General features: G+C 38.9%; 1 protein-coding gene across 1 annotated transcript in view; it reads right to left on the reverse strand.

Moving 5' to 3' along the window:
• MAPK10 (mitogen-activated protein kinase 10) overlaps nucleotides 1–27026 on the reverse strand; it is a 314249-nt gene that overhangs the window by 75531 nt on the left and 211692 nt on the right. Inside the window, exons 7-10 of the mRNA XM_067557119.1 lie at nucleotides 12598–12727; nucleotides 9577–9635; nucleotides 7796–7934; nucleotides 5832–5997 (exon numbers count right to left, since the gene is read on the reverse strand). Of these exons, the coding sequence (XP_067413220.1) occupies nucleotides 5832–5997; nucleotides 7796–7934; nucleotides 9577–9635; nucleotides 12598–12727 (494 nt within the window). The remainder of the gene's footprint in view (nucleotides 1–5831; nucleotides 5998–7795; nucleotides 7935–9576; nucleotides 9636–12597; nucleotides 12728–27026) is intronic.

Genomic DNA, 27026 nt, shown 5'->3' on the forward strand with positions numbered 1-27026 from the left:
GACTGAATGTCATCAGAAAAACCCAAGCAAGAAAAAATTTGTCAGAAAGACTTTCGTGTTGCTGCATAAGTGCTTTTCAGTGGCTTACTCTATGGAGAAGGTTGACTGGACCTGCCCATTCAAACAGTTACCAAACAGGGGAGGGGAAAAAACATAACTCAGACACACTGCACAGTCCAGGCTTTTTGACACTGAAAATTCTTCTTATTGTTCTTGGGTTCAAGACTGATTAACAAATCATCATCTTGGGAATGAATTTATACACTGCATTTTTTCTCCTTCTCCCCAACTCGCTGACAAAAACCTCCCCTCCCTCCCCCAAACATGCTAGGAAGATTAATACCAGCTTTGAAAGAGTTGAAATAAATGAACTTTTGGGAGGAGGGGAAGGGGGGATTTCCAATGATTTAAATCAGTAGGACTATACCACAGGCTGCCTTGGGCTTTGGGTGAAGATTCATACAATTAATCAACTATCTTTTTTCTCATATCTTCAGATGATTTTAATGAACATTTGGATGGTGAAAAAATTTCTTTTTAAAATATTCTCTGACTATCCCCCCCAAAAGAACAATCAGACACTATTAAGAATGACTTTGACATAGCCAGATGGAAGTACAACAGTAAGAGTCGTGCTAAAAAAAAAGTTTGGAGTTTACATTTTTTAAATGGAACGTTTACAAATAAGCAGAAGGACATGACTGTAACATCCTATTTGTTGATGAAAAAAGAGCTGCAATCAACCAGGGTATTACATTTTTCAATTGCAATTATTTTTTGCTGTTTTCCAGTTGATTAATGAACTAAATACTGAATCTGATCTCTCATTGACTGACTTCAAGAGAAACACTCCTGTTGACCAACGGACATTTATTGGATTGGGCCTGATATTTGATAAATAGTTGAATTAGGCATCGTGCATCTTAAGAAAAGTCAGAGAAAAGAGCAACAGAAATTGATAAAAATTGACAATAACTCCTTGATACCACCATAAAACTGGAAACGCCACAATGATCTAAGGACACAGTTTTGTTAATGGCACCTGAATGGTTGCTCTACACCCTCAACTTCCATTGATTTCAACGAGCATGGAGGGTACTCAGTACTTCACGGGAAACACTCAGCATCTTTTAGAGAATCCAAAATCAACTAAAAATAATTATAAACAGGTTTTCACATCTTATGGCATTCCAGTCTACGTTAATCAAGGATAACACAGTGGCAGACATTAATATCTTTGTTATTTTCTCCTTTGCAAGTAGGAGATACTGCAAATATAACTATTCCCCAACTGGAAATCATGTGGGGAAAAATCGTATATGACGTTTGTAAGGTCCCCATCCTGCAACCGAATCCATTTGAACATCCATGTATCACTGCCTTCCATAGGACTTCTCCCACATAAATCCAATTATTAAATCCATACGTAACTTTGTTAAACACTCCCTGAATCACTTGAGAGCCAGCAAAAATAATTAGTGTCCATGACCTATAAAAAAAGGTTTATTATTCATACTAACTGCCAATGTCTTCTGATGCCAGATTTTTGTGGTGTCTTTCTGACAACCTCCCATTATTAATCCCCTTCTTTTGAAAACAGAACATGTGTTATATTATTGCATTATTGCACTTCTCACATACCCCAGGAAGATCCTCTGGTTTAGTCTTTGCCAAGTCAAAAGCTAAGTACACATCTCTTCTTTTGTTTTCATTTTCTAATATTACTTTCACCACCTCAAAGGTGGTAAAAAGAATATAATCCAAGTTTATGTTATCAAAACAGAGAGGGACACAGACCTCATGCAAGTGAAGGAAAGTCCATTTTAAAATCAACGGGAATCCGATTTCAGGCAAATTTGGAGATCACATCAGATATACGGTTGTTTTAAAGTTGGCAAGTAAAAAAATGTTAGAAAAAATGTTGTATCAACTCAACTTTGAGCCCATACAGCATTGAGATGAATCCAGATCAATGATGCATTAGTGAGCAAAAGATTATGATGTCACCACAAACATCATGAAGTTACCATTTCCAAAACAGTAAAGCAGAAAAACAAATTTACAGGATCAGATGGGCTAGGATGGGGGGTGGGGGTTTGTGAAACAATAATCAATAAGAAAAGCTAACGAGTTTGTGATCATTCCATTTGTTTTCTGTATTCTTTGTTAATAGGGCATACACACTTTTTTGCATAAAACAGGAGAACTAAGATTTTAAGATAATAAAAGAAGAATATTAGATTGAAATAATTCAGCGTTTAACTGTTTTTAATTTTTATTTGTTTTTTGTTCATTTCATTAACTGGGTTTTTCCTGCTCAAAATTACTCGTACCTCTTAGATTCAATTTTTTGCTTCTATCCTTACAGTCCTGGTATATTTATTATATGTTTAAGGGGGGGATGTGATGGAGAAGAGGAATAAATAAATAGGTGAAGTTGCAGCAAATGACACAAGGATACAGTCCCTTCCTGGAAAGAGGATTTTGTGGCGAACCATTTCTCCCATAATGCATCCCACAGACCATATATCCACTAGAACAGCAGAGACAGGGAAGTGTAGAAGGGGGGGAAAAAAAGCAAAGTTAACTAAGACACTTCACTCCTAAAGGAGGGGAAAAAGAGCAGGTTGATCAGAATAGTACAATTTTTTCTCCTCCCACCAAACACTAAATTAAGTAAATAGATAAAAGCACCATCAGGCTCAGTAAAATTGGCAAAATATTTGAAATATCAGCATTGTCAGAGCTTTTTTTACACTAAGAAATAAAAATATGCACCTTTTTCACATGAAAACCAACAGAGGTTTGTCAATACAGTGTCTTTCTGGTTCAGGCAACATGAGAAAGGCACCTGGACCAAATGAACTCACCAGCAGGTTTCATGTGCTGGAAACTGGTCAGCTGAAAACATGTCTAATCTATGTTAAAACCATCCAGGGGGGGTTCAGCAGAGGGTTTACCGCTATGCTTTCTAATATACATGAAAAGGGAAGGCGTGAATTCGAAGGGGAGCTACTCTCATCTTACCCTCATCCTGCCCCAGAGATTGTGTGGAACCCACAGGCTAAAAAGAGACAAAGCTAGCCAGAAAGTAATAATAAATAAAGATGTACAACTATGTTTGGTTTGCAAGGATAAACTGAACTTAGTGGGTGGGAAAAATACAATGGCAGAAAAAAGCAACCCCAAATCCTTATGCACAAAAAATAGTGATCATCTACGATCACCTCTGACTTTGCACTTGGGCTTATGGGCTTATTACTACAGGATTGAGTCTGAACATGCAGCCCTTACTCTCACTAGTTGTCCCATCTGAGACATAAGAAAGGATTGCAGGTCTGGACTCCATCCTATAGTCACTGAGTATTCAAAACTCCTGCTGCAGGATCCAGCCCTACTTATGGAAAAGAACACAAAGTCTGGCATATGCTGCCTATGCTGGGTACTGTATAGGTACTGAAATACAGAATACTGCACAAAGGGAATATCAGCATAGCCTATGAAGGTTTCTATACTTCCCATCCTGCCCTCAGGTACTGGATGCAATGTGCACTGTTGCCCATTTGTTTGGTTTAGGTGAGGTTTTTTTCCTTGAAATTTTACCAAGGGGTCGGGGGGTGGGGAGGAGCAGATACTTGATGATACAGCGTGGAGAAGGAAAAAAAGAAACTGCCATATTTTCCCAACTTTGAATCCTTGTTTTGTGATAGTGTTTTGGTCTGTACAACCAGTTTCTCCTCTTTTTCTTCTCCCTTTTTCTCCTTTAAAAAACAAAATAAAAACAAACAAACCAAAACTTTTTGTTGTTGGTAAAACAAAATAAGGGTGAAATGTTTCATTTGGGAAAGGAGGATAGAGGTACTGGGTGCACAGGACAGCTAAAGCATGCCTGGAGATGGGGGAGTTAGACTTTTCTTCTTTGTGGTGGTTTTGAGTCCTTCCATGGGAAATTCAGCAAACTGCATCGTTAGTCAACGAGGTGCAGAGAGAAAATGAAAGCAGCGAACAGTCTCCACAGTCAGTGTACACAGTGGGGGAGCAAAAAAGGGGGGAGCTAATATAATACAGCAGCACAAGCTGAGCAGCCGCACAGAGAACAATTTTCCCCATTCACTTCATTGGATCAGGACCAAGGGCACATCAGCACCTCAGATTTGCTGATCTGTGTTTCCTTTATTGATTGTTTTCAAATTTAATTTATTTTATTTTTTTAAATGTTTGCCTATTTTTTATTGTTCAATTGAAACAGAAATGCTCCTTGCTCACTTTGAGCCTGATCCATTGCCCATTGACATTAATGGTAGTCTCTCCATTAACTTCTAGGGCACTGGATCAGCCCCTTCGAGGGCTGCATACATTCGGAGTACCTCCACAAATCTGTCTTGCACTTGATCACAAAAGTACCTCAAACTTTGCCAGGGTGCCACTATTACAGCATGAAATCAGGGGAAATTTCTCTGCTGTGTCAAACACGACAACACACACAACAACAATCCCATTTTGTGAGAGAACCACAGAAGGCCTGAGCAATTCATTTTGGAATAAACAGAACCAAATATTGGGATTGAGGAATGATAACATGCATGTTGATCCCAGTTAAGATTTTTGGAGGCACTCAGTTTATCAGAAGCCAAAGTGCAACATATTTAGCACTTATGTTCATTTTTTCATAATTGCTAACTACACTATTAAAACCTGCTTTGTGAATCCATGAATACTACCAGTAATTCACGTAATGAAATAGCTTACAGGTATGTTGTGAGCATGCCTGTGTTATTGAGGTAAAGAAATCTATCTAAAAGAACAAACAATCTCATTATCCACTGCAGAATGTTGTTACTTAAAATTCTATTGCACACTAATTGGATTCTCCAATTTAAAATAAAATAGTTTTGAGCTTCTCCTACGTTCTCATTACATTTGTCATTGTAAAGGTCTCTTCAGCTAACAGGGAGATTGCTTTGGCAGCAGAAATAGTATGGTAAGATTTTTTCTCCACTACATTTCCTACTCTTCTTTCTAACCCAGTCTGTCTAGCACCTAGACAGCAATAGAACAAGAACTATGTATTCAGTAAAGCTTTCCCTCTCTCCTACAATGAACTCTTTCTTACTGGCTCCTCTGTAATATGGTAGACCTACCTGCATCCCAGAACCTGTCCAGGGACAGAAAGATACTCACACCACTGGTAGGTTTTTCACAGCAGAGCCCTATAGCTAGGGGGATTACATACAAGCAAAACAGAAAAGTAATTCAATTTCCTCCTCTTCCTCCCTTCTCTTTCCACTAAAGATGGGCTCAAGCTGCACAATTCAGATCTGGAACACCCTAGCAGCAGGTTGTTAGAATCTGGATCTTTGAAACATTTGGGAATGTTTGCATTCCAAATGTTGGCTTGGTCCCATCACTTCTTTCCACCTTACTAAAAGAAGTCTGAGCTTCAGAAGAGCTGCCTTTAGATTATTTCATCCATTTGAAAACCCTAACAGTTCCCATACTGTTTCTTGGTCACAGTAGCCTTTATGGCACACACTTTAGTCAGAAAGGGCTTCCTGAGTTGCTCAGTCAGGCAAAGGAGTGCTGGTCAATCACAAGTTGTTACCCTGCAATACCGTGTGGTTAAATTCAATGTAAACTGCATCACAAGTTCCATCAGTTATTGCAGTTCGATAATAATGTAATAATGGGAAAATTCAGATCTAACATCACCTCGGTTTTAAATTCAAGATGTTTTTTACTGCTAGTATTTCCCTCTTCTGGTGCCTGTAAATTGTAAAAGTAGCCCTTCCCCTTCAGGCCACATTGTCTTTGCTATTGAAGTACAGCCCTACCATTCTCCTTGTAGCCCATTCCCAAGATGACCTCTGGTGCCCGGTAATAACGTGTCACCACATAGGGAGTCATCATGAAGCTGGTGCCTGCAGTCCTGGCCAGTCCAAAGTCCAGAATCTTCAATGTGCAGTCAGACTTTACCACAATATTACTTGGTTTTAAATCCTGCAAGAGAGACAAATGAAAACAGACATGACTGCCATCTATGAAGGCCATCTATGATCTGGATCAATGCTTTTGGGTGGGCCCCTAAACACTTTGCTTCTCCATAGCTGCATGTGCAGTGTTTCATGGAAGGCACCTTTTGGCATGTCTCTTTATCCTGTTGTTGTGTTGGCACCCCCTATTGGAATCTATGCTATAGGGGTATAGTGCAGGGCCTTCAAGTAGCTTGCATCCATCAAGAAAGCTGTTGCTAAATTGGAGAACTTTTAGAGAACAGTCACGAGAATGATTAAAGAATTAGAAAACGTGTGTCTTAGTGGTAAGACTCAAGAAGCTCCATCTATTTCCGTTAACAAAGAGAAGACTGAGGAATGACTTGATCACAGTCTCAAATACTTAAATGAGGAACAAATCTTTGATAATGGGCTTCTCAATCCAGCACACAATGATATAATTAGACCCAATGGTTGAAAGCTGAAATTAGACTAATTCAAACGGGAAATAAGGCATATATTTTTTACCACTGAAACAATTTACCAAGGGTCATGGTAGATTCTCCATCAGTGACAATTTTTAAATCAAGATTTTTTTTAAAGATATGCTGTAGTTCAAAAGGAATTATTTTGGGGGAGTTCTATGGCCGGTGTTATAGAAGAGATCAAAGCAGATGATCACAATGGTCCCTTCTGGCCTTTGAAACTATGAGTACTTTCCTCTGGATGATGGAAGTATTCTGCTGTTAATAGCTCTAAAAGGGTTACAGAATCAGGGTAATGAAATATTTATTTTGCTTACACTTTATTCTGAGTGGGACAGTGCCCACTATGCTCCAATAAAAGAACCATCATGAACTATGTATGCGGGTCCATGTGAATATTTTATTTACAAAAACAACCTGACCCATTCATTGCCTGGAACACTATGGCAACTATAGCAGCGAAACATGCTACATTCTCTATATAAAGCATGTTTTAGGAAAGGAGGTCTTTATATATTATAAAGCAACATCCAACATTAAAATCATTTTATCAGTCTTTCTTACCTTCCCTTCAGAAGCCATAAAAATGACTGTTTTTTGAGCAGAGGTTCCCAGGCTATTTTCATACTGTGGGCCACATCTTAAGAGAGAGGTTGTTTCATGGACATTTTCCCATGTATTCAGGGTCAGCTGGACCTCCTCCCATCCTGTTCACAATTGTATGGACCATTTACTCTACTATCAACAATTGCACGGACCACCTATCTTCTCATTCACTCCTGTGGCAACTACAGCAATTGCTTACGTGGAAATGTAATATTGGGGACATTCTTAACATATGTCTAACAGTCCTTTAATGGATTTAAGCAAATGAAAACAATGAAAAGAGCCAATTCCATATGACCAGACAGTTCTCCATGGAACTCCACCAAATGATCCTTGGACCACAGTTTGTGCACCATTAGTTTATAGCATTTTAATGCACTATGTGTTATATTAGTTTAAACTGTCACAACCTGCAGGTAGCTAGCCACAGTTTCAGGAGAAAGTGCAGTTTCCTCCACCTGCTCCAACAAATCAATCACTTATGTGTCTTACACTACCTAAGGCTCATTCCCGTTTTACTTGATTATTAAACTGACAAACATCTTCATCCCTAACATACAACCATGCAGCTAACTTGCCAGAAATGTTGGCTATTGACAGATAAGATATTTACATTGAGAAGACTTCTTGATGAAGTGACTGAATTACAAAGTTTGCATGTTGACATGACCAAGATCCTTAAGAACTTTGTCTGTCAAAGTGCAGTCTCCTTACCCTGTGAATGATTCCCGCAGAGTGAAGGTGCTTGATCCCACACAGCATTTGGTACAGCAGGTAAGACATTCGCTCATGGTCTAATTCCATTTGAATCACCTGGCACAAGTTGGCATCCATCAATTCCATTACCAGGTAACTAGATAGGAGAGTAAAGTAATACAATTATTGCCTGCGTAGGTGGGGAGCTTCTAGTAACTTCTGTGCAATAATCAACATTCACTTCTCTCTGTCTCTCCATAGTCTACTTCTGTTTTATTTCCGTTGTGAGATGGTAACGAGAAGATTTTGAACTGCCATTCACCTGAGCCCCAGCACAGAGCTACTTGAACTGTTCTGCGATTTGTCTCTCACTGCACCTGCTACACTGCCACCATTCTAAGAATGTCCCAGCAACATCCTTGGAATATCAGGGATTGCCTGGCACATTCCACAGCTACATGGATGTTCTACATGGGCACACAAGACGGTTAGCAGGATACAAAAACATGCTAACACTAGCATGAAAGGGTTATTTGTACCAAACCACGAGCCTTTTGTCAGCCCTTAATCCTCACAAGAAATGGCTATCACAATGTAATCAGAAAATTGCATCCAGGGATCACTGGGCTGATGGAGGAAGTGGGGAGAGTAAATATATATTATCAAAATAAACTTGTTTGAAGCATTTATAAGATTGAGTTATCCAATATGGTTTCAACACCAATTAACTAATCTGACTGTACAATGTGCTTTTGCTAAATAAAACAGTGATAGCCAATCAGATTTTTACTCAGTCCTCCAGAAGTGATAGGTTAACATATTTAATCCATCAGCTCAGTTCTTAGGGGGTATTTATGCTTAAATACAGATGGGACCTTAACTGGAACACCGGTTCAGAACGCCCTCAAACTTTGGGAAGACTGTAGATCTAGTTTATATCTGAGCTTCACAGCTCAGGCTCATCTCTAATCACAGGATCACCTCACCAATTCTCTGCACAGGACTGCGATAGCAAGATCATTGCAATGGACCAGCAGATCTTTGTACAAATACATGGACAGCACTTGCCTGACTTCAACCAATGCTATTAACTTCTCCCTTTTGTGAGTTGCAATATGGAACAAGAGGTTACAGACTGAAAGGCAGAAGCTATTGAGCTGACATAAAATAGCAACACTTCTGACTATTTGAAATTTGCTTCAGGGCAAGTTCACTAAATGCAGTAGAGCCCATGCTGTAGACAATGTTCAGTGGAGCAGCTATTAATTCTCCATGTCCTGCCACTGTTTCCCGAGGCAGATAATTTTACACAGTCAAGGTTATTCCACAATAAATATGAAAGGGAAAAAAAGTTTCACATCCGTCCCTTTTTCAAGGAAATTATTTCAGAGTGAAGCACCACATTTTGAAGCTCCACACACCTGAGGGAGTTATATAACACCATTTCCTGAGCAAACCAGTAACACAAAAGAACAAAGTATACTCCCTCATAGATGCTCATATTCCTGTGTGTGTGTGCATGTGCACGCACGCGCACACACACACAACCTGTCTCAAGAGCAGTCATTAGCATGCTTTGCACATATTCTAGTCCAGCACTTAGATACAAAGGTGCTGGTTGCCTTATAAATACCTAAAATAGACTGACACAGAGCTTACATTTTCAAATCCTATATAAAGTTTCATCTTCATAGAGGAGTTCATCCTTTCTATTACACTGGGATTTTTATATTCACTATACAGTACCAGGGTTTACCTCCCTCTATAACCTTAGTTTAATTACTGCCTGTGTTACTTACACATCCTGGAACTCCTCCAGAGATTTCTGTGGTGTGAAGACATTTAATAAACTGATAATCTGAAAAGCAGAATAAGACAGAGGGAGGGAGAGAAAAGAAAAACATACGCAGTTGATCACATTTTGAAGGATTGCTGTATTAAATAATAGCATCTGTTTTTCACTGTTCAATTTGCACTGACAAGTCCTGCTACAGTGGCTATCAAGCAGCTGGCAAATTTCAAAACAATTTTTCAGAGCTCCATTATTTTTCAGGGTGCATTTGAAAGTGTGTGTGTGAGAGGAGTTGGTGATGGACAGCAACCAGCCAAAATGCTAAAGGAATTAGTCTTGTGAATTCTGGAGTTGCAGGTTCAAATTCCAGCCTCAACTCAAACAAATGTGATAGTCCTTGTAAAATCATGGCTATTTCTGCTATATTAAGGCTGAGTGTGTGAGGGGAGAAATAATCAAAGATAATCCTATCAAACACAAACACAGGACTTTCCATTCTCACTGACATTTCTTAATATTTTTTGCACAAATGCTCTTTCATTAAAAAAAATCCAATTCCCAGCTGTCTTGCTGTAACACATACATCTCAAAACAGGAGAACCTCAGAGAACTCTGGAAATTGGCCATTGGTATCCTGCATACTACTCTGTCTTTTAAAATGAGATTCCAGAAACCACAGCCATAGCAAAACCTGCTGACAGAAATCAGAGAGTTGGTAGTGCCTGGGAGGCAGACAAAGCAACAGTGCATGCTGGAGGCGGAGGGCTGTGTGGCTTGGGAATTGAGCTCCCTCCCTTTCCATGTGTGTGGGGAAAATGAAAAGGAAGACTTTTGAAGAAACTTCATGAACAGAACCTTACAGAGTCTTTATCCCCCACCGTGGCAGGCTTTCCTAGTGGCAAAATTTGACCATCTGGGCTTATATTTTTAAAGAAAGAAAATTAGGCCTTTCTTCCTGTTCTTTCTGCCTCTTTGCCCTGTGCTTTGGTCTTTCTTCCATTGTCTGTCCTTGCTTCTTTCCCTTTTTCTCAATATTTTTGAGAGCTCTCTCTTCAAATCTTCCTTTGAAAGCTTTAACGACAGACAGCTTAAAACTTAAGAGCAGGTAATAGAGATGCAGCTATTGCATCATATACAGTACTTTTGTAATGGTCTATTTTTCAAATCTACCCCATCTTTGTAGCCTTCTGCCCTTTCCAGTACATTAAGAAGCATGGATAATAATGCACCATGCAGCCTCTCATTATGTGCCAAGCACAACTCATTCACCTCTGCATTTTCAAACTGGTGTGCAAGGATCTAACTCAATGCAGTTTCCAAGCAAGCCAATGGGAATGAGACAGCTAAAGCCCTGCACAACACTTTGAAAATGTAAGGATAGCTGAGTATTTAGAAAAGAACAGTAAAATAACTCTAGATGGGCTCTCTAAGGTGTCTGTCAGGGACACTATTCATCTGTAAATTAAAGGATCAAACAAATAGTCACTAGCGACAAGGTAGTAACAGGAGACTAGTGGTAAGTTACTGTTTGCACCTTTCAGAGCAAGTCTTTAAATGGCACAGCTTTCCAGTCCCCACTCGTTGTGACTTCAGGGCTACCCCTCATTGAAAGAAAAAACATGTAGCCAATTCCTTTCTCTCCCTGTGAATTAATGATTGAGAAATAGTGTGTCAAATCTCACAATGTATCAGGCTTCTCAAGCTCATTTATTCACAGTTTGTGTGGAGAGGAAGAGTCATTTCAGGATCTGAGAAAAGGGTTTACAGGTAACGAACTGTTATGAATTCACTCTCAATGGAAACTAATGTGCATTGTCTATCATCATTCCATTGTGCTAGAATCAGTCCACAGACATAGCAAGATACCAGTCTTGGATCTTGAGAACCTGTAGTGACAGCATACAATGCTACACATAAAAGGACAAATGCTGTTTGCTTTTCTCACACGAGTAGTTCCACTGATTTAATTGGGACTTCTCACATGAGTAAATTGAGCAGCGTTTGGCCAATTATGGCATAAGGGCAATAACAGGATTGGTGAGTTTGCAAAAAATAGAAACATTTGAACAATGTGATGGGGTAACCTTGGGTACCCCGTAGCCACAAACCACACTATACTGTATCAAATGTACCATTCCAACCACTGAATACATATGTAGGCATCACTAATGTACAACCTTATGACGACCATTCCAATACAACTCACTTTGATTTTCACAAATTAGAGTGACTTCTCTAAAGAAAATGTTTATACACAAGGCAAGTGGAGGTAAGGAGAATTAAGAAAGACTAAAAATTCTGCTTTCATTGTTCATTTCAGTAACAACTCTAAGGCTAATAAGAAATAAAACAAAACATCATGTAGCTTCAGAGATTCTGGTTACACCGCGTCAGTACGAACCATCCAAACAGTTGGTAATTAAGTAATTAGTAATAGCTTTTTACATGACAGAGGAAAAGCATATCAGATTCCCATTGTGCTCCACAGGCTATTAACAGGATTATTTATAAAGAGAATCTTCATAAGAACAATACAATCACATATGCCAATATAGAGGGCTAGATTGTGACTTTAGACAGAACGCTGAGCAAGGTGTGTGCTTACACTGCACCAACATAGAAGTAGCCCCTGGAGGCACCATGTTTCAGAGATGCTGCACTGAGTTACAATATCTTTCCTGCTTCCTCCATGCTCCTGAAAGGATAATAATTTTCTGCTGGCCAATACCAGTGAATAGAGGGTGAAGCCAAAGCTCCATTCATTCTTTGCAAACCTCCATTGGAGAAGGAACAAGCAAAGGAGTAGTCACATTTATTCATGTGTGCTAGGACCCAAAGTTAGGGTAGCCCACATAGGGACATATCATGGGTTCTTACAATACGCAAGTGTGTAGTGTGGGTCAGAATCTAGCCCTTAAAATAGCAGAAGTCATAAATTAAAGTATCTCATTACAGCATGAAAGGATGTGACTTTTCCCCTAACAAATCAAGCATACACCATCTGTCTGACCCCCAAAAGAAAACTTACATTTTTATGATTCACACACTTCATGAGGACCAGTTCTCTGTAAGCTCGTTTGGCATGTGTTTGATTCTGAAATGGTCGGCTGAGCTTCTTAATAGCCACATTTCTGTCAAGGATGGCATCATATGCAGCGCTGCAGTGATTACAAATATAGGATTTATACATTTTAAAAGGACATTGTTTAGTTTTAAGGGTGAATGGGATGTCTGAAAGCTCCATTTGGGTGTATTCTGGATTAATCAGAATGACAGAGAAAGACATAGGAATAACAGGCAAAAGAAATCCACACACACAGAGGGAGTGAGAACTTACAACAGTGGAACAGATCATTACTTGTAATTAATTTCAACAGCAGTGTAAAATATATGTGTAAAGAGAGAAAAGACCTATTAAACATAAAGGATGTTTAAAGGTAAAGGATGGATTTTACTATAGACTAGGAAGAAAGCAAGGAAGCAAAGAGATTTGGAAGTATCTCTCTACAGGCAAGAGTTCTCATTCTTATTTGGAACAGTGGAAGACTGTTTAGGTTTAGGATAAACCTCAGATTTTGCTGCCTTCAGGGCAATGCACACCTCTTTATGATTGAGATTAGGCCTTTATATATAGCATCATTTATAAAAGCCAGCAGTGATTTTTGTTAAATAGAGGGAAATTCAAAATTACTCAGAGATCTACAATTGATTGTACATAAACAAGTGCCCGTTGCATGTCATCTACAAAAGATATTAGAGACAGAATACCTAGTCCGGGTACAATAAAACTAGTATCACTGGAATCATCCTGAAACCAGAATATAACTTTCCTTCTCAGATCTCCTTTGTCTGTGATTTTGCATATTCAGTGTCATCGCTGAAATATTATCTAGGTGTATGTTTTGTTTAATGTTTTATTGTTATGATAGTAAACTCACTTGAGAGCTGTAGTTCACTTATGCTAAGCTGAAAAGGATACTGGTAAAAACCTTCCAATATCATGCCAAGTTAGTGCTGAAAATAATAGAGTTTGATTTGAATAAGGAATGGGTAAGGAACAAAGAATAGGTCCTAAATTAGATTTCTGGGAAATCATTATGTTTTTTGTGTGCGTGCACACACACACACACACACTCAAAACTTCACCACATTCTGCTCCAAGTGCAATATGCATTTCTTTGATCTTGCCTTCTCTAACATAAACAAACAGCAACATGTCTATTTATCAAACTCAAACAAACAAAAAACATCTTACCAAAATAAGATATTACACTACATACACTTTTTCCCAGGGAAGAGGATGAGAGAATAAACATATGACAGAAGTTAGTCATATTGCTTAATGCACTTGTGGAAGGCACTCAGATACTGTGGTAATGACTACCGTATAGGAACCTACATAGGATAGAACAGAATTACTATCACTGTCGCTTTTACCATCAGTATAAAGGACTCATTCAGCAACTGGCTCAATAAACAAATCCCAACTTGCTCTAGAGTGTTCAGCCCACTCCTGCCCAATCCACCAGGGGCTGTGAGACAGGAAGCATCTGCTGTGTACAGAGGCCTTACCTTGTTTCTGCACCTGTGGGAATTCCTCAGAGAGGTTTTACTATCCCTTTGCATCACAGCAGTATACTCCAAATAAAAAAAAACCCACAGTAAGAGGACCAAAAAAATACCACCATGGCTAAACAGAGTAAAAGAGGCAGTTAGAGGCAAAAGGGCATCCTTTAAAAATTGGAAGTTAAATCCTACTGAGGAAAATAGAATGGAGCATAAACTCTGGCAAGTCAAGTGTAAAAGTATAGTTATACAGGCCAAAAAAAGAATTTGAAGAGCAACTAGCAAAAGACACTAAAGTACATCAGAAGCAGGAAGCTAGCCAAAAAAATCAGTGGGACCACTGGACAATCATAGAATCAGAGTTGGAAGGGATCTCAGGAGGTCATCTAGTTCAACCCCCTGCTCAAAGCAGGACTAACCTCAGCTAAACAATCCCAGCGATGTTTTGTCAAACCGCAGCTCTAACAATGGAGATTCCACCACCTCTCTAGGTAACCCATTCCAGTGCTTCACCACCCTCCTAGTGAAAAACTTTTTCCTAATGTCCAACCTAGATCTGCCCCACTGCAATTTGAGACCATTGCTCCTTGTTCTGTCATCTGCCACCACAGAAAACAGCCTAGCTCCATCCTCCCTGGAACCCCCTTTCAGGTAGTTAAAGGCTGCTATCAAATCTCCCCTCCTTCTTCTCTTCTGCAGACTAAACAAGCCTAGTTCCCTCAGTCTCTCCTCCTACGTCTTGTACTCCAGCCCCCTAATCATATTTGTTGCCCTCCGCTAGACTCTCTCCAACTTGTCCACATCCTTTTTGTAGTGAGGGGCCCAAAACTGGACACAATACTCCAAATGCGGCCTCACCAATGCCAAATAGAGGGGAATCTGCTGGCAATGTTTCTACTAATGCAGCCCAATATGCTATTAGCCTTCTTGGCAACCAGGGAACACTGCTGACTCATATCCAGCTTCTTATCCACTGCAACCCCCAGGTCCTTTTCTGCAGAACTGCTGCCTAGCTCATCGGTCCCCAGTCTGTAGCTCTGTACGGGATTCTTCCTTTCTAAGTGCAGGACTCTGCACTTGTCCTTGCTGAACTTCATCAGATTTCTTTTGGCCCAATCCTCCCATTTGTTTAGGTCCTTCTGTATCCTATCCCTACCTTCCAGGGTATCTACCACTCCACCTAACTTAGTATCATCTGCAAACTTGCTGAGGGTGCAATCTACCCCATTCTCTAGATCATTAATGAAGACGTTGAACAAAACCGGCCCCAGCACCGACCCCTGGGGCACTCCGCTTGTGACCGGCTGCCAGCTAGACATGGAGCCACTGATCACTACTCATTGAGCCCTATGCTCTAGCCAGTTCTCTATCCATCTTATAGTCCATTCATCCAACCCATACTTCTTTAACTTGCTGATAAGAACACTGTGAGAGACCGTATCAAAAGCTTTGCTAAAGTCAAGGTATATCACGTCCACCGCTTTCCCCACATCCGCAAAGCCAGTCACCTCTTCATAGAAAGCAATCAGGTTGGTCAAGCATGACTTTCCCTTGGTGAATCCATGTTGACTGTTCCTGATCACCTTCCTCTCTTCCAAGTGCCTTAAAATGGATTCCTTGAGGACCTGCTGCATGATTTTTCCAGGGACTGAGGTGAGGCTGACCAGTCTATAGTTCCCTGGATCCTCTTTCCTCCCTTTCTTGAAGATGGGCACTATATTTGCTTTTTTCCAGTCATCAGAGACCTCCTCCAATTGCCATGAGCTTTCAAAGATAATAGCCAATGGCTCTGAAATCACATCAGCCAACTCCCTCAGCGCCCTCGGGTGCATTGCATTTGGCCCCATTGACTTGTGTATGTCTAATCTTTCTAAATAGCCTTGGACCTGTTCCTTCAGCACTGCAGGATGTTCACCTTCTTCCCATTCTGTGCCACCCAGTGCAGTAGTCTGGGAGCTGACCTTGTCTGTGAAGACAGAGGCAAAAAAGGCACTGAGTAGCTCAGCTTTCTCCACATCCTCTGTCACTAGGTTGCCTCCCCCATTCTGTAAGGGGCCCCCACTTTTCCTAATCTTCCTCTTGTTGGCAACATACCTGTAGAAATCCTTCTTGTTCCCCTTCACGTCCCTTGCTAGCTGCAACTCCAATTGTGCTTTGGCCTTCCTGATTTTATTCCTGCATGTTTGAGCTGTATTTTTACACTCCTCCCTAGTCATCTGACCAAGCTTCCACTTCTTATAAGCTTCGAGGTGCTAAGGAGCAGTCAGAGAAGACAAGGTCGTTGAGGAGAAGCTAAATGAATTATTTGCATTATTTTCATTGCAGAGGATATGAGGGAGATTCCCATACCTGAGCTGTTCTTTTTAGATGACCAATCTGAGGAACTAACCCAGATTGAAGTGTCAGTACAAGTGGCTTTGGAATAAATGGATAAATTAAACAGTAATAACTCACCAGGACCAGGTAGTATTCACCCAAGACTTCTGAAGGACTTTAATATGAAACTGCAGAATTACTAACTGTGGTATGTAACCTATCGCTTAAATCAACCTCTGTACCAGATGACTGGAGGATAGCTAATGTAACGCTAACTTTTTAAAAAGGCTCCAAAGACTAGCCTGGCAATTACAAACTGATAAGCCTAACTTCATTACCAGGGAAAGTGGTTGAAACGATAGTAAACAACAGAATTATCAGACACAGATGAGCCCGATATGTTGGGAAAGAGTCAACATGACTTTTGTAAAGGGAAATCATGCCTCACCAATCTATTATAATTCTTAGAGGGTGTCAACAAACATGTGAACAAGGGTGACAATGGATATTCGAACTTTCAGAAACCCTTTGACAAGGTTTCTCACCAAAGGCCCTTAAGCAAAGTAAGCAGTTATGGTATATTAGGGAATCCCCTCATGGATTCATAACTAGATAAAAATAGGAAACAAAGAGTAGGAATAAATTATTAGTTTTCTTAATGGAGAGAGGAAAACAGGAGGGTCCCCCAAAGATCTGTACTAGGACTAGTGCTGTTCAACATATTCATAAACAATCTGGAAAAAGAGGTAAACAGTGAGGTGGCACAGTTTGAAGATGATACACAATTTACTGAAGATAGTGAAGTCTAAAGCTGGCTGTAAAGAGTTACAAAGGGATCTCACAAAACTGGGTGTCTTGTCAACAAAATGGCAGATGAAATTTAATGTTGATAAATGCAAAGTAATGCACACTGGAAAACATAATTCCAACAATACATACAAAATAACGAGGTCTATATTAGCTGTTACCACGCAAGAAAGAGATCTTGGAGTCATGGTAGATAATTCTCTGAAAACATCCGATCGATGTGCAGCGGCAGTCAAAACAGCTGTTAGAAACCATTAGGGAAGGGATAGACAATAAGACAAAAAAATATCATAATACCACTATATAAATCCATGGTATGCTCACACCTTGAATATAGCATGTAGTTCTGGTTACCCTCATCTCAAAAAATATTAGAATTGGAACAAGTACAGAGAAGGGCAACTGAGATTATTAGGGGAATAGAACAGCTTCCATATGAGAAGAGATTAAAAAGACTGGGACTGGTTCAGCTTAGAAAAGGGACGACTAAGGAGAGATATGATGGACGTCTATAAAATCATGCTTGGTGTGGAGAAAGCAAATAAGGAAGTGTTATTTGCCCCTTTACATAATACAAGAACCAGGGGTCACCCAATGAAATTAAGAGGCAACAGGTTAAAACAAACAAAAGGAAGTATTTCTTTATACAATGCTCGGTCAACCTGTGGAATTTGTTGCCATGGGATGTTGTGAAGGCCAAAATTAAAACTGAGTTCAAAAAAGATTTAGGTAAATTAATGGAGGATAGGTCCATCGACAGTTATTAGTCAAGATGGTCAGGAGTGTTACCCATGCTCTGGATATCCGTAAAACTTTGACTGCAAAGAGCTGTGACTGGATGACAGGGGATAGATCAGTCGATAATTGCCCTGTTCTGTTCATTCCCTCTGGAAATTTGGCAGTCCACTGTTGAAAGACACGATATTGAGCTAGATGGACCATTGGTCTGACCTAGTATGGCCATTCTTATGTTCTTATGAATTTTATTATAATTGATGCTACAAGTATTGCAAGTTCATTCTCTCTATGTGAGTGGTGTATGCAGCCAAGGATCATTGAGACTGGTAGTATGCAAAAAGCAGTTTCATTTTAAAATCCCTTCCCAGGACGACTAAGGTCATTATCGGTGAATAAACCAGATTTCTTTGGACAAACTTTCATCACTGACAGGGAAGGGGAACTGTAAGTGAGTGACACAGAGGAGCAAGACACAACAAGCAGTGAGGGCTGGGGAATTGTCAGAGAAAACTGAGTATGAAAATGAATCTGAAAGATTCTGAAATTGGACTTGCAAAGGCCTGTGCACACTCCTCTGGAAAAAGCATGGCAGAAATCCTTATTGAACTATACATTTATTTTACTATCTATATAGTTGTTGTATTTTACAACAAAAACTATAATTCAGCCATAATATCATCAAAAAAAAAACTATTGCTGTACTGCAATATGCACTGTAAAAAAAATTCTCTAAGATTACGATCAAATCACTGGCAGCTGGAAGTTCCAAAAATGCTATAAACAAACTGATTCACTATATATCATGTTTACAGCTAGCTTGGTAAGGTAAATGTGTTAAAATTCTTCTTTTTAAAACCATAAATAATTTGAAATTATTCAATTTATTAGGGAAAAAATTGTTTTCAGCCACATATCTGACTTACTTAAGTGAACAATAACAAAGTGTGTATGAAACTAAGTGTTTAACAATGCTCTTTATGATAACTTCACCACGTGGGGGGGAATTAAGTAATTCAATTTTGTTTTAGGCAAAAAATTATATGAACCAACCTGTATAATTTATCAAGAATATTGTATATGATCTCAGACTGTATATTATCAATTGCCATTGCTTTATAACACTGTGCATCAGATCATAAACAAAAATTTCTAGGGAATATTTTTCTAAAAGCAAAGGACAGCATCTTAGTTTAATGGACAAATTGCTGTTTGAATAGGCCCAGGTTTGAAGAATAAATGTTTCTTTTCAAAAATCTAATTTTTCTCATACTGTGTTAAATGTAAACTACTAAAAAAAAAATAAAGGGAAAAGCAGAAGAAAAATACTGCTAGTAAATTTTCAAAGCTGTATTAAGTCAATGTTCAGTTATAAACTTTTGAAAGAATAACCATAAGGTTTGTTCAGCGTTACAAACATTTCAGATTTACTAACAAACTTTATTCCCAAATTGTTCGTAACTCTGAGGCTCTACTGTATTATTTATTTTCAAAAAAATATTTCCCTGATCAAGCGGGAATATTTAGTAGAGGTTTCCATCTTGTAAATGGAATCTTTTTTTAAAAAGCATATCTTACATTTTCCTTGAAGATAGTTTAAATGACAAGAAAAGTTTCACCATTAAAAATTGATCATGAATATGGTTCTAAAGGTTTTCTGAAACTTTAAAGATTTCAGAGCTCTACCATCCCTACACAGGGCATGCTCCAAAGCCCACTGGAGTCAATGAGAGTCTTTCCGCTTACTTCAATGAGCTTTAGATCAGGCCCATATGCTGTAACATCCAGGACTAATTAATTTGAGCCTGAACAGACAAAACAGGAAAGTTTCAGCTTTGTGGTCAGGAAGAAATCCTCTCAGCATGCATGGCTTATTGGCAAGGACTTTGGTTTTCTTCCACCTTCCTCTGGAACAATAAGCAGAGATCTCCAGTTGGGATCAAGTGGCAGGATTGCCACATTATCAATTTCCACCAAATAAAGAGGGTCAGGTAGGGATGGACCTTTAAGCTTCCCATCCCAGAGCAGAATGGAAAGATCGCAGAGACTAATGATATGTTAATGATCATTATCAAGTTTACTATTTACTAAAAGTTATCACACAGTGGTATCAAAGTAAGCACAGTTATTTCCCATAATAAATAGAGGGAAATACTGCACCCTCTCCGATACTTTTTAAAGTACACTTTTTGATTGTGACCAATATGTTTCATAACAGATGCCGACTATATTATTCCAGTTGTAGCACAAGGATCCAGCTATTCATTTCAGTTTCAATCAATTCACAGCTTCTTGCAATCAAGTGGCAATAGTTGGATTAGAAAATGCAATCAAACCACCTCCCCATCAGCAGCATGGTCATTCTTCCTCATCTTGACAGTGATTGCTGGGTAAACTCCTGGTATATATTCCTGGAATGGATGGAGCATTAAAGCCCATTATCTCTAATATACAGTGCAGGAGACAAGCAGAAGTCACTTGCTGCATATGATACCAATAGTGATTCCCTGAGGGGTTGATTGTGATGGTACAGTACAGTGGCGAAGCACTCCAACTAGTGCTCTTCAGTGTCTCTTCTAATGCCAAGGCACTAATAGAATTTCCCTCAATATGAAAGGCAAGGTTTGACAAATACAGAGGTTAAGATGAGCTGTTGCTGCAGACCATTTTAAATATGGGCTGGTTGATCTTCATTTTCCTGGAGGGAATGCCGGACTGCAGTACAGATAGTTCCAATTGCCAAATATGTAATGCATGATATATGTCATGAGCTATAAGAAATGGGAGGTGGCAAGGGAGGAGATAAGTGCTGAAATCATTCGGGTTTATTATTCTCAATCGTGAGTGGAAGTTAAAAAATACCTGTCCAATTTGATTTTGTGGAGCCTAATCTCCACTCTGTCACTTTTTGCCTTAAATATGAATGATTGTAACTACGCAGAGTTGGGTTATGTTGCATCTAATGAAAAGGAGATAGATGTAGAAGATACTTTCAATTTTATTACACACTGCAGTAAATAAAGACTGAGGGCCAGCTTTCAAAAGGAGTCTCTTAAAACTGTGTGCGCAATTCAGTGTGCACAAGTTTCTACCTGTGCAAAAAAGACTGATTATTGCAGACAAACTGCAATTATATACAACCATTGGGCAATGAGATATCTAACTACTCCATTGGAGCTCAAATGTGCAATTTGTGTACATAAATAGATGGGACATTGCACTCAAAGTTTGTGTATGAACATCAACATAGAACAATATTAGAAACTGTACTGAAGCCCTTTGAAAATGGCAAAATTTTCTCTTCAGTTCACATTGTGAAACTCGATTTTACATTTAGTTATTATAGCAGATCTAGGAATAGGGAAGAACTGAGCCAGCATGTTTGTTCTTAAAATTACCTTGGTCCTTCTTGCATTTTTACTAAATCACTTTAAGGCACACACAGCAATCCAATGATTAACTGAAGAGGCACTTGTATTCTCTGATTTTACAAGTGTTCAGATCTCCAAGGGCCCAAATTAAATGGGAGTTTGGGTTATTTAAACTACTTTATTCAGAATTGAGCCCTGGTACTCCACAGCTGAATCAGAAGAACCCATCAAAAGAGGTGGGACTTTTACCAAAGTTAGGTGAAACTGACAAAAAAATAAACTAACCACCCAACCCTCATTATTGATATGTTATCTTTCTGAAACAGACAAATCATGGGTATATTCAGGGGGAAATTTTGCATGAGAGTTTCTGCCAACTTTAACTAGGATATCTTGCATTCTTGAGCCCCCTCAAATTAGTGAAACAGGATATAGTATGCATGTTTCTTTTTCAAGTCGTTCAGGTCAATCAGAGATCCAAATGCATTCAGGGTCAGGGTCATATTTAGAATGGTTACTCCACAGAGAATTTGACCTCACAAAAGGATTACAATGGGATGTAGTAATATACAGTATAACTTCACTCCGGTGTTTTTCACATTGTTTAAAAGAGAACTCTGCCCATTTTATGCAGTCTCACGGTTTCCATTTTCAAAAGACAAGCAGCACTTCTCAGCATGAATAAACTGTGAAAGTATATTGAACATGCATTTTTAAGGTACTTAAACAAAATGTTATAATATAAGTAGCATTTTAAAATCAATTTTAATAAATAATAAATGTAAACAAACACTTTAATTAAAATTAATTTTAAATAAATAAATTGAAGGATCTGAAAATGCTGTACTATATCTTGCTCAGTTGTATCATTAGGCCACATAATAAAATAATAATACTTAATGTTTATATAGCACTTTTCATCTCTTAGCAACCATCAGTTAATAAAGATGGTAATAAAATATCCGTAAGTGTGAGTCAGAAACTATATATGAGCAATGATGTATATGATCCATATGAGGGTGTGTATTTTCATTCTCTCTCTCTCTCTATTGCATGCTCACAAGCACTGTATATGGGTCTATAGACCTCTAGATGGGCTGAGCACAGTTTAACCAAAGTCTGTACAGAAGGAAATTCTTTAGCCTCATCTGTATACATAGTGGTCACCACTTAGCTGTTTACAATTACCTTTTACAAGTAATTCAGTTACGGTGCCTTTTCAGAGTAGAAAAGAAAAAAATTCATTTTCTGGTTCCATATTTATTGTGTCTCACTGATTTAATATAAATGTTGCAAGCAAAAGCATGTTTTGCTTGCAACTGTCAACCCTGCAAACTCAACCTGGATTCAGAGAAGCAAGCTGGGGTCTTCCCTGCTGTGCAATAAAAATGTTCTAAGTCAAACTGCTTTCACATTTATGCAGGCCCATTAGCCTCCAAATTATGCCCTAAGATACATCGCTGCAAATGCCTCTGCAGGCTAAAGGATCCAATGCCCTTTATTTAAGAGGGATTTGAAACTTTGATCTGAATTTGGCAGCTGTGGCCATCTCTACAAATACATGTTTTGCTGCATCCTAGTATCTAACAATGGAAGATGAAATGGCAGAGAAAGACCTCGTATGATTTGTAATTAAAAATTTGGAGAGGACTTTTACTGTCTCTTTGGAAAGGTGGCATCGGATGTGGAATTTGATAAACAGATTCAAAGTTGGATATTCAAAATTGATAACATATTTGAACAGCTCGGATTGTTTCTCAAGCTACAATATGTTAAAGTCAACAAGACATTATTTTTTTTATTCAGCAGCAATATACAAATATGTAGAAATCTAAAAACTGAGCCAGAGGACTGTAAATAGGGGCTTGGCAAATAATCCAGTTCCTGTTTCTCCCAGACTGGCGAATGACAAATACTTATAAATACTGTGATAAATCCGATACTTTATGTGCTTTAGTTCCAGAAACATTAATGAAGCAGAAAAACTAGTTCTGAACATAAGATATAATCTCACATATTCTCCTCACAGTCATGATTTAAAACACATGCTGGTCTTTTCTGGCTGAAATATAACAAAAATTGTCCATTTGGAGAGACAAAGTAATGACTTTCTAAGCATTCTTGCTACACTTCACACTGAACGAACAATTAAATCTAATCAGATCCTAAGAAGAAGGCTGTCACAGACGACCAATAATTTGCAGTGATAAGCATTGAAATAATAATCTTGAAATAATAAAATAAAAATAATAAAAATTGAAATAATAAAAAAAGACTACTGCAAAGTTTAGTTCCTCAGACTAAATATATGATAGCTGTAAAGTGCTGGACTGAACAGATGGGACCAGAGCCCCTAGTGGCTAAGCCTTACTTGGTGCACGGCTGGTGGGGGATGGAACAAACATTACTTTAAGCCATCATTACCCTCCATCAAACACAGGGTTGGCCTGGGGCCTGCCAACACCTTGGAACAAGTTAAAGCAGCCTCAGGGCTGATCTAAATTATGCACAGCTACCTATGGCCCAAAAGGGGAAATTCCAGTAAATGAATATTCCTGGGTATAAGGACATCCCAGCCACAACTCTAGGGTAGCAGTTTGGAAGGGAGGGAGGAGGCATGTAGGAGCTGGTATGGCTGCTTTATGCCACCCTTGAATTGCCTTATTCAAGGAGAATCTACAGCTAGCCAGTTGTGCTGATTTTAGGGCTGCTCTACTATACTGGAAACGCACCAGAAGCTCCAGCTCATACTGTCTGATGTAGTTCTGAAACCCAAGTGCTTTTACTAGCTAATGGTGAATCATAGACATTGGCAGACAATGTGTTTTTTCATCACTTTTAGATGAGCATAAATTCACTGACAAATTAAATTACTCCTGATTTATCCCACTGTAGAGAGAACAGAATCAGGCTCTCAAACTTGAGTCTCCAGTTGGTACTACTAAGCATTCATTGCAGCGTAGTGTACCAGGTACACAACGTGTAATTCACATGTAGTGCTGCATCATTTACATGGATCTGAAATCCCAGCATCCCATGGAACTACGGCGCCTGAAAAATTACCACCAATGGTGATACAGGGATTAGGTAAAGAAAATGTTTAGATGACTACTTGAGGGACAACAGGGATGTTTTTCATTCTCCCAATACACTTTATTTATTTAATTTCCTGTTTCCAAGGCTTATCCTGTTTCCCTACCCTATTCCCACCCACACTGTTTGTATACCTAGGACTTAGAAACCTGCAATCTTCTAATTTTTCTCCCTAGCATGCCCTTTTTTAGAAACATTTTCCTTGTTAAAGAATATCAGAGTCAGCAGAGTATTTAACCTGACTCTAGTGGAGTTTGTTTGTTTATCATTGTTTTTGTGGTGAGGATAGTTTATTTGGCTTTTGAGTGCTAGCATTTGCAGATACAGTTCTTTTTATCCATCTTTTTCAAGTGAATGATTTACCTTCATAGAGTATGATCAAGTGTTCACTGACTTCTATGTAACATTCAATTTGTTCCTTTATTGTGGAGAACTCATTATAGCCACTATAGTTGAGAGTCATGTAATTGTTTCCTTTGTAAATACTGGTTTGCCACCATTTCAAATAACACTGGGCTTTAATTTGATGTTATGTTGGGCCTGAAGATGCTGCAGTCCCAGTAGGATGCAGACAGATATTTTATTTTCATCCATTGTAAATGCAAATGCATCAGATACTTCTATCATAGAAAACAAAACAATTTTATCTGTATCATAATGGGATTAGAGTTATTAGAACAAATTCTCACTGATGGTGAGGCCAGCAGGGGGAGGGGGGGGAATCATATTTGCAGATTCATTAACCAATTTTCACCTTGCTTTATGTTGAAAGCAAAAAGCCAGGAGGGAGAATCTCTTTTTAGTGTGAAGATCACAAATTAATCAAACCGTTCTGCGCTGAGGAAGAAATGTCACTAGTTTCACAGAACACACACACAATAACCAAACCCCATGCATTTGCCATCAGAAGTGCCAACATTTCTTTATGTATTTAATACACAAAACACATACCAAGATCCCTGATCTATAGATGGATTTGACTGGGCAAATCCCTGTGATCCTCTCACTCAGATACATTTGCAGTACTGGACTCTACAATATCACTTATCCATCCTAGCTGCCAAGTGCCAGAAGTTCTCAAAATGTGAGGCTAGCCTGCATGGAAAGATACAGACCACTTCCAAGGCTGACACTAACCAAACCTAGAGAATATAATAAATATAGTCCCCATACCCACACACCGTCTTCGACTGTATTATTTTCACTTACCCTGGAAGATTCAACAAAAGTCTACTTGCTGAGACACCCAAATGAGCAGGCTGCTCTCTGACTGCATTTCAACTAGGCTCTTATTATATTTAAAGTGGGTGTAATGTAGTTTACTAGAAAGACAATGGTAGATTTGCATCACCTGTTAATACACTGCTCCTGGCAAAACATGGATAACAGGAGAGCCCTATAGGGCCAAAATGTGATTTCTTTCCTTTTACAAGGAAGAATGCTATAACAGCTTTACAGGACCTCTACCTATTTTTCCACTTCAAAGCTTAGGGACAGATCCTCAACTGATATAAGTTGTCATAGTTCCATTAACTTCCATGGAGCTAAGACAATTTATAAAAGTAGAGGATCTGGCCCTGATACTTGTATGTGAGCAGCAAGCCATATCTTCCCCCAAGATCCATACACAGAAGTTTCCTTCCATGGCATTCCCCCTGCCACAACGTGGGCATGCAGATAGCCTTCAACAGCCAGAAATTTTTAAATGAGGATGAGCTACACGAAAGACTGAAAAAAGTGTATTTAATAAAAACTTTTAAAAGATCTATTATCACTGCTGCCATAACAACAGATATCTATATACAACTGTATAGTTACATGACAATTTACAAAACACAGGAGCAGATTCCAACCTCATTTACATAGGTATAAATCTCAAGTTAATCTAATAAAGTCAAAGGCATCAAAGGATTTATATCTGTGAAACTGATCAGCATCTGGCCCAGAGATGTGACATGATCCTTAGTCATCTTTAATATTCTATGAAAACACTACAAAAAGTACCTTAGCATAAAATAACAATTCAGAGAAATTATACCTTGAAAATTGTTTCTGGAGTTTTGTCCAAGTGTTTAGTTACTTCCTGCAAGCACTGTAACATCTTTACCAGAATATTTCAGTCCCTTTGCTAACTAGAGTCAATTACTGAACAGAGGGAGTTAAGCAAATGTTTCATGCTTTGCTAAATGGTGCCATATTGTGTGAATAAGACAGATTATATAAAATTCAGAAAAGACCAAATTAAATATGTATCATCCTTTTCTGAAGAAATCATTATATAAAAATGTTATATCCAATGCAGAGCTTGCAGCAATACATTCATAAATATGAACAGATAGCTACAGTCTGCTTAACTGAACCTTTGAAAATGAAGTTACTCTACTGATGGGTAGGCAAAATATATATATTGTGGCAAGCAGCCGGCTCCCCTCTAGTGGGTTTCATGCTTGTACCGTTTGTAGTGGGCCATGGCGTCTCCAGTCACCCCGTCTTCCCCGAGGAGGGGATAGGGACCGGTTCCACCCACTCCTCCGGGTCCCAGCCCAGGGGCCCTATGAGAAGCAGCTAT

This window comes from Emydura macquarii, unplaced genomic scaffold (assembly GCF_026122565.2).
Source record: "Emydura macquarii macquarii isolate MOO-44397 ecotype Brisbane River unplaced genomic scaffold, CSIRO-AGI_Emac_v2 contig_1790, whole genome shotgun sequence".
NCBI classification, from domain to species: Eukaryota; Metazoa; Chordata; order Testudines; family Chelidae; genus Emydura; species Emydura macquarii.